Below are 8,614 nucleotides of genomic sequence, written 5' to 3' on the forward strand. Positions count from 1 at the left end.
GCCAACCACACATGATATGGTAGAAAAGCTTTCTAATGGTAGAAGGCTATGTTATTGAAAGCACATGTTCCAAAATGGGAGAGTGGCTAAATTGAGCATAGCCTACCTCTTTTGTGTTATCACTCTTCAAGTTGATCCAATGTAGTCTGTCTCAATAATATATTTTAAAAGTGCAATATGCAGAAACCGCTCTGCCATTTCCTGGTTGCTAAAATGCTAATAGTTAGCCTAATATCAGTTTATGTGACAAAACAAGCAATTGTACCATCTAAACCGCTATGAAATATATTTTCAATAACCATAAATATTGTATTTTTAGCGGTTTGACGCTGGTGTACAAAACCGAAAATAAAAGACACAAAAACTAAACTTAAGTACAGGAAGCATAGAAATTGCATACAAAGAACAGATCTATCTATCACTTCTTAGACTTGCTTTCCATGAGAATGACAGATCTATAACTCACAGGTCGCCCAAAAAGTTACATATTGCAGCATTAAACAATGGAGATACATAAAACTCCCATTATTAGGATATAGGCTACTTTAAGTGGTGTCCAAATCATATGTTTTTACATGTTATGTGCATACTTAGGAAAGTATTAGACCATTTAAATCATGTGATGTTCTATGCACGAGCCTTTGCAAATGCTTAATAAATAGTGATCCATCAATGAGCCTATTAGGCATCACATGGCTTGACATTGGTTATTTTACCCCATAGGCTAACTATTAAGCTTAGGCTACAGCCAATGTTGACTGGTCAATAGTTTACTGCTTAGTAGGCCTAGCCTATAATTCTCTTATGTGGTCCTCTGTAGCTCAGCTGGTAGAGCACGGCGCTTGTAACGCAAAGGTAGTGGGTTCGATCCCCGGGACCACCCATACACAAAAATGTATGCACGCATGACTGTAAGTCGCTTTGGATAAAAGCGTCTGCTAAATGGCTTATTATTATTTACCATTGACTATGACCCCCAGCCCCTTCAGTTTTTTATTGTAACAGTTTTAGAATGGTTTGTGTGAAAATAAATGGTGCTTAAAAGGGGTGGGCTCGTGAATGGAGTTAGCGCGCGCCAACTAATAAAAAAAAAAGCCTGTTTAATTTCCACGTGGTGTGGGCTCCGGGTGCTGCTATAGCAACGCAGTACTGGTAGGTTGGGGTTGTAAATAGAGGGCGTGGCGCAGCGGTGCTTGGAGTGGCCAGCAGTAGCATAGTAGGGCGAGAGTCTCCACTCACAGAGCCGACGGCAGCAGCAGCAGCAGCAACCACAGGATAACGTGATTACGGCTCTATTAGCTCTCTGCTAGTGAGGATAATTCTGTGGAGAGGAAAACTGACTGTGAAATCTTAGCTCGCGCTCATCCATGGAACACAGAAGCGATGCGCGAGAAGCCAGCTGATTCCCGAGTAACTGACCTGCATAAACAAGTTGTTACTCGCTGTCCATTCTATTGTCGGGCACTCAAAAGGACCCAAGTGACACAGTACGATGCTTGAGGTAAGAGTTATTTTTAATGTGTTCCTGCTATATTCTTGGAAAGTATAACTAGAGAGTTATGTTGTATGTGTGTAAATTGACAGTTAAAACATCTCCAGTTTGTTCTTTTAAAAATTCTTACTTCTGCGCCTCCTATTTTTCAGATGAAGTGACAGTCAGCCATATTCAACCTAAACTGTACTTGGTCGACCAACATGCAATGGAGCGAAAAATAAATACACAAATAACAGTGAAGAGTCCCACACCCTCCCTTTCCAGTCTTCCAGCTGCAAACTACACGGTTTCCCGGACGACATTTGCTGACCTCACATGATTGGATCCCTGAGGATCTAAGGAGAACCAATGGCGGGGTGGGATAACATGACGAACATGAACAATGAGACTCTTACAAGCCCGACCATCATGAGCAACATGACCAATGAGACCATCCTTGGGGGTCCGCCCTATAGCCTCCAGATCTCGTTGCCCCTAACGATCCTGGTCGGGATACTCATCCTATTGACAGTCTTCGGCAACGTCTTAGTGGTCATCGCTGTGTTTACTAGCCGGGCCCTGAAGGCCCCTCAGAACCTCTTCCTGGTTTCGTTGGCGTCGGCTGACATTTTGGTTGCAACCCTGGTCATGCCCTTCTCCCTGGCCAACGAACTCATGGGCTACTGGTACTTTGGTAAAGTCTGGTGTGAGATCTACCTCGCACTGGACGTTCTCTTCTGTACGGCGTCCATCGCCCACCTGTGCGCCATTAGTCTGGACAGGTACTGGTCAATCACCCAGGCCATCGAGTACAACCTGAAACGGACGCCGCGCAGGATCAAGTGCATCATCGTCATCGTGTGGGTCATCGCCGCGGTTATCTCGTTCCCGCCCCTCATCACCATGGAGAAGGAGAGCGATAAAGAGGAGGGGCCAGTGTGTAAGATCAACGAAGACAAATGGTACATGATCTCGTCCAGTATCGGCTCGTTCTTCGTGCCCTGCGTCATCATGATCCTCGTTTACATCCGGATCTATCAGATCGCTAAGAAACGGACGCGGGCGCCACTGGTCGACCGGAAACCCAAAAGGGTGGCCGCAGCATCGCCGGTGACGGGCAAGAAGGAGAACGGGGCTGGGGGGGTCGGATGTGACCAACACGCTTGTCACGAAAAGCTCAACGGAGAGCAAAGAGAGGGGGATGAACACAGAGGAGAGGAGGAGAAAGAAGGAGAGATAAACGGCGTGGACATGGAGGACTCCTCATCCTCTGACCACCAGGTCAACAATCCCTGTTCTATCAAGAAGAAGAAACACACGGCTAAAACCAAACTGAGCCAGATCAAACCAGGAGTGGACCACCCAGCGTTGCCCAAACTGGTGGTGAGACAGAGCTCTAAGGGGAGTCGATGGAAGGGGAGACAGAACAGAGAGAAACGGTTCACCTTCGTCTTGGCTGTGGTCATTGGAGTTTTTGTCATTTGCTGGTTCCCCTTCTTCTTTACCTACACTCTGAAGGCGCTCTGTGACTCGTGTTACATACCTGACACACTGTTTAAATTCTTCTTCTGGTTCGGCTACTGTAACAGTTCAGCCAACCCTATTATCTATACAATCTTCAACAATGACTTCCGAAGGTCTTTTAAAAAGATCCTATGCAGGGATAACCGAAGATTGGTATGATTGGACTTGGGACATTTAGTTGTTTACATGTTTTTTTAAATAAATAGTTATTGTGCATGGTCGGATCCGTGGCTTTAAACAAATAATGTACCTACCTGTGGCAAAACATCTAAATGTATTATGTTGCAAAGGCTTTTGGGGGAAAGACTAAAACCTACTACAGTACGTGCAGTAAAAGCATTGAAATGTGGTTTTTCAAAAGGTCGGCCACACTACGCCACACCACAGCTTGGAAACAAACTATCCTGTGAATACAGACTTTTAAAAAAGCTCAACCATTCCAGCCCCGTTCATCCAACATTCAACCAATGTTTTTCTACAGTTTTGTGAATGTTTGAATCACAACATTGGATAAACGTGGTCAGGAATATGATAATATATGTAGTATTTTCTGATGTTATGTTGATATGATGTTGAAATAATTGTGTCTTTCTGAGCCACCTCGTGTATTCTATTTCATCGTTATTGAAACACACTACCATTTTATATGGTATCAAGTTACAACTGGGAATATGGGTTACCATAGTTATGGTAAGAATAAACATCTCTCAATGGCCATTGTTCTGGTTTCTGAACTCTTTTAGGAAGGTCAACTCTGTGAGATGACAGCATCACAATATTATGCGTGGTCACACATACACACACACACACACACACAGCAGTGTTACTTCTGATGAAAATAATAATAATGTCTCAAATTCATGTCTAGGGAGAGAACACAGACAATAGGAAAGGGAGAAAGAAGTGAGATTGATCATTGTTCATGAACGTGCTTCAGACACTGTGCTTCACTGTGAGGCCAGGGAATATGGGGTGTCGTTTCAGAAGTAGTGCACTGTATAAGGAATATAGTTCCATTTTGAACATAGCCTAGCAGCTGTAATCAAAGGCAGAATGTTAATTCCCAGTCTGTTCAGCCTGGCACACACACATCCACCGGTAGTTAGGCAGTTATGAGAGCAGGTCTCATCCGTGTTGCAGAGTAACTGTTCATTTAGAGTTCCACGTACTGCCGCCTCACGCATCATTAAACCCAGGACGTGGAGCTAGCTGGCTCATCAAACCAGAACCTGATAGACTGGTCATGGGTAGAACACACACACACACTCACAAACACACACACACACACACTCTCTCTCTCTCTCTCTCTCTCTCTCTCACTACTGAGCTCACATCTAAAGAAGACATCAAATGATAGTAAGTCTTACCCTAGCTATGAATGTTAGTCTAGCCCTAGTTATAAATGTTAGTTTAGCCCTAGCTATTCATTAATCTAGCCCTAGCTATGAATGTTAGTCTAGACCTAGTTATACATGTTAGTCTAACCCTAGCTATGAATGTTAATCTAATCCTAGCTATAAATGTTAGTCTAGCCTTGGTTATAAATGTTAGGTTAGACCTAGTTATAAATGTTAGGTTAGATCTAGTTATAAATGTTAGGTTAGACCTAGTTATAAATGTTAGGTTAGACCTAGTTATAAATGTTAGGTTAGACCTAGCTCATAGAGGAGCACAGCATGGTTTTTAAATGCCAACATCGTCTGTGTGAAGATATTGTCTACCTGCCCTCATTTTCAGGCCGTGAAAAAGACCATAGACTTTATTTGTAGATGTTTTATTCAAAACAAACCACCAAGCTCTGTGTGCGTTCACTTGGGCCACATAACAAGAACCTCATATGAATCAGCTCAACTAACAGGTCAGCTGGTAGTCTACAGCCCTCCCTTCACACACACACACATACATGCACACACGCACGCACGTGCTCGCACACACACGCATGCACACACACACACACACATCCCTCATGGAAATAGATCAACAGACCTGAGTGCTCATTTGTCACCAAGGCCCAACCAATCAAAAGACAGGAATACATGTCACCCACTTTCCTGCCATCTCGGACATATCAATTGAAGTTAGGATGAGGTGCTGTCGAGCTGGAATCACATTTGACCTGACTGCCTCACTGTTGATATCATAAAACCATATAGGGGAGGAGGGAAATGGTGATGAATCCAACACACCCATGTATTATTCTGACCCCCAGTGCACTTTCAGGAAAAAACATCCGCTTTTTCAAGTGGCCTACCCAACCATACCCAACAATATCATCGTGGCAGAATAGGGCAATATGATTAAGGGCATTGTGAAAGGTGTGGTGACGCATTGCTCTTCTTGGTTAAAAAAAACTAAAAACAGAGAGAGAAAGAGATACAGTATTGTATTGTATTTGGCTACCTATGTTTTCCACACTGAGATTGTAGTCTATGTATTGGTAGAATGCCAAAAATATAGTTGATGATTAATCTTACTTAATACCTGTTATTCACTCCTTGTCACGATCGTCGGGAACAGAGGACCAAGGCGCAGCGTTGCAGGCAAACATACTCTTTAATTAGAGACACGATCAAAACAATAAACGATACGTGACAGTTCACGGTCTAACATAAACAGACTTGAAACAAGATCCCACAAACACAAATGGGAAACAGACAGTTTAAATATGGCTCCCAATCAGAGACAACCAACGACAGCTGACACTCGTTGCCTCTGACTGGGAGCCACTCAGGCCAACATAGAAATACACATACCAGATAAACAAATGAAATGCACACCCTGGCTCAACATACAAGTGTCCCCAGAGCCAGGGCGTGACAGTACCACCCCCCTAAAGGCGCGGACTCCGACCGCGCCCACCAAACACCACAGGGGAGGGACCGGGTGGGCACTCCGCTTAGGCGGCGGATCCGGCTCCGGGCCTGATCCCCGCTCCCTCTCCAACCCCCCAAAGTACCCCTGGTCCGGTCTGGCCCCGCTGGCCGGAGCTGGACTGCACACTGGTGGAGCAGATTGCTCTAGCTCCGGCGTGAAGCATCTGACCGGTGCCGGACCAGCCACCGGTGGAACAGGCACGGGCCGTGCCGGACTGACGACGCACACCACTGACTTGGTGCGGGGAGCAGGAGCGGGCCGCGCCGGGCTGACGAAACGCACCACTGACTTGGTGCGGGGAGCAGGAACGGGCCGAGCCGGGCTGACGAAGCGCACCACTGACTTGGTGCAGGGAGCAGGAACGGGCCGAGCCGGGCTGACGACGCACACCACTGGCTTGGTGTGGGGAGCAGGAGCGGGCCGAGCCGGGCTGACGAAGCGCACCACTGACTTGGTGCGGGGAGCAGGAGCGGGCCGAGCCGGGCTGACGAAGCGCACCACTGACTTGGTGCGGGGAGCAGGAACGGGCCGAGCCGGGCTGACGAAGCGCACCACTGACTTGGTGCGGGGAGCAGGAACGGGCCGAGCCGGGCTGACGAAGCGCCCCACTGACCTGGTGCGGGGAGCAGGAACAGGCCGGACCGTACTGGGGACACACACCACTGGTCCTACGCCGGGATCTGGAATGGGCCGGACCGGACTGGTAACACACCCCAGTACCTCTCGCCGTGCCTCTACACCTTCCACCCCCTCTTCGACCAGTGGCCCCCGTAACCTGGCGGCCTCCTCTGCCAACCCGCTGGGCCGCTCTGCCGCGGTCTCCTGCTGGCCCGTCGTCCACGGCGTTAGCCCCCCCCTAAAATTTTTCTGGGCGTCTCTCCTACCCGTGGACCAGGTCTCCATGTCCCTCGCCAGCCTTTCGCCCTTCTGCCACAATGTCAAGCCCTTCTCTTCCTCACCCGGCTTGACCCAGTCGAGGAGGCGAAGGAGATCTGCTAGAGATCTCCCTGGCGATGGCTCCTGGACACGCTGCTTGGTCAAATCTTGGTGGTTTCTTCTGTCACGATCGTCTACCAGAGAGGAGGACCAAGGCGCAGCGTTGCAGGCAAACATACTCTTTAATTAGAGACACGATCAAAACAATAAACGATACGTGACAGTTCACGGTCTAACATAAACAGACTTGAAACAAGATCCCACAAACACAAATGGGAAACAGACAGTTTAAATATGGCTCCCAATCAGAGACAACCAACGACAGCTGACACTCGTTGCCTCTGACTGGGAGCCACTCAGGCCAACATAGAAATACACATACCAGATAAACAAATGAAATGCACACCCTGGCTCAACATACAAGTGTCCCCAGAGCCAGGGCGTGACACTCCTAGTGGGCCTAACTGGTTAAAATGACATCAACTTAATACCTATTATTAAATATGTTAGCTTAATAACTGCAAAAATCTATTTTGTCAACGCGTGCTGTAGGTGGGTGCAGTGGTGGAATCAAACGCAGGACACCGACGGATAGTCCAACAGACTTTAGTAATCGCCAAACACGGAAATAGGACAACTCTTGCCCGAAGGCGAAATACGCACGTAGGCGCACAAAACAAAAGCGCACAAAACAGGTGCGTAATACTCCAACGCAGTGGAGGGAAGCTCAACCGAGCGAAATACAAGAATTAAGCCCTACACACGACTGACCAAAATCAATAACACACAACACTAGACAAACACAACGAGAAACTTATAGAACACTAATTAGGCTAAGCGAGAACAGGTGTGACAACAAACAGACAAAACCAAACGAACATGAAACATACAACGGTGGCAGCTAGTATTCCGGAGACAACGAACGCCGAAGCCTGCCCGAACAAGGGAGAGAGGCAGCCTCGGCCGAAACCGTGACATATTTGCTATTAGTGCTGTTAGTACAGTGAGATTGTAGCCTAGAGGTTGGACATACCAGCAATAGTTCATGATTAACCTTAATAATAATCTCCATGACAACTACATGATAATAAAAAATATATATATATATATTTAGCCTTTATTTAACTAGGCAAGTCAGTTAATAACAAATTATTATTTACAATGACGGAAGCTACTGTATACTAGGCTGGGTGAACACATAAAACTATTATTAACTATAACTAGAATAATCTATTTGATAACTAGTACACAGACTGTATGTCCAACACATGATGGACATGCAGTTGAAGTCGGAAGTTTACATACACTTAGGTTAGACTCATTAAAAGCCGTTTTTCAACCACTCCACAAATTTCTTGTTAACAAACTATAGTTTTGGCAAGTCGGCTAGGACATCTACTTTGTGCATGACACAAGTAATTTTTCCAACAATTGTTTACAGACAGATTATTTCATTTATAAGTCACTGTATCACAATTCCAGTGGGTCAGACGTTTACATACACTAAGTTGACTGTGCCTTTAAACAGCTTGGAAAATTCCAGAAAATTATGTCATGGCTTTAGAAGCTTCTGATAGGCTAATTTACATCATTTGAGTCAATTGGAGGTGTACCTGTGGAAGTATTTCAAGGCCTACCTTGCCTGACATCATCGGAAAATCAAAAGAAATCAGCCAAATAATTGTAGACCTCCACAAGTCTGGTTCATCCTTGGGAGCAATTTCCAAACGCCTGAAGGTACCACGTTCATATGTACAAACAATAGTACGCAAGTATAAACACCATGGGACCACGCAGCCGTCATAC

At 46.1% G+C, this 8,614-nt stretch overlaps 1 protein-coding gene across 1 annotated transcript; it reads left to right on the top strand.

The window, feature by feature from the left end:
- The first annotated feature begins 1,330 nt into the window (after nucleotides 1–1,330).
- LOC311125294 (alpha-2A adrenergic receptor-like) lies at nucleotides 1,331–3,714 on the top strand. The gene is made up of 2 exons (XM_084199345.1): nucleotides 1,331–1,501; nucleotides 1,645–3,714. The coding sequence occupies exon 2, from the start codon at nucleotides 1,844–1,846 to the stop codon at nucleotides 3,155–3,157; it is 1,314 nt and encodes a 437-aa protein (XP_084055471.1). The 5' UTR covers nucleotides 1,331–1,501; nucleotides 1,645–1,843; the 3' UTR covers nucleotides 3,158–3,714.
- Nucleotides 3,715–8,614: the final 4,900 nt, after the last annotated feature.

This window comes from Coregonus lavaretus (assembly GCF_964263955.1).
Source record: "Coregonus lavaretus genome assembly, contig: HAP1_SCAFFOLD_255, whole genome shotgun sequence".
Classification (NCBI taxonomy): Eukaryota; Metazoa; Chordata; class Actinopteri; order Salmoniformes; family Salmonidae; genus Coregonus; species Coregonus lavaretus.

Excerpts from the sequence above, each read along its gene's own strand:
- LOC311125294 (XM_084199345.1), top strand. The coding sequence starts at position 1,844 with ATGGCGGGGTGGGATAACATGACGAACATGAACAATGAGACTCTTACA.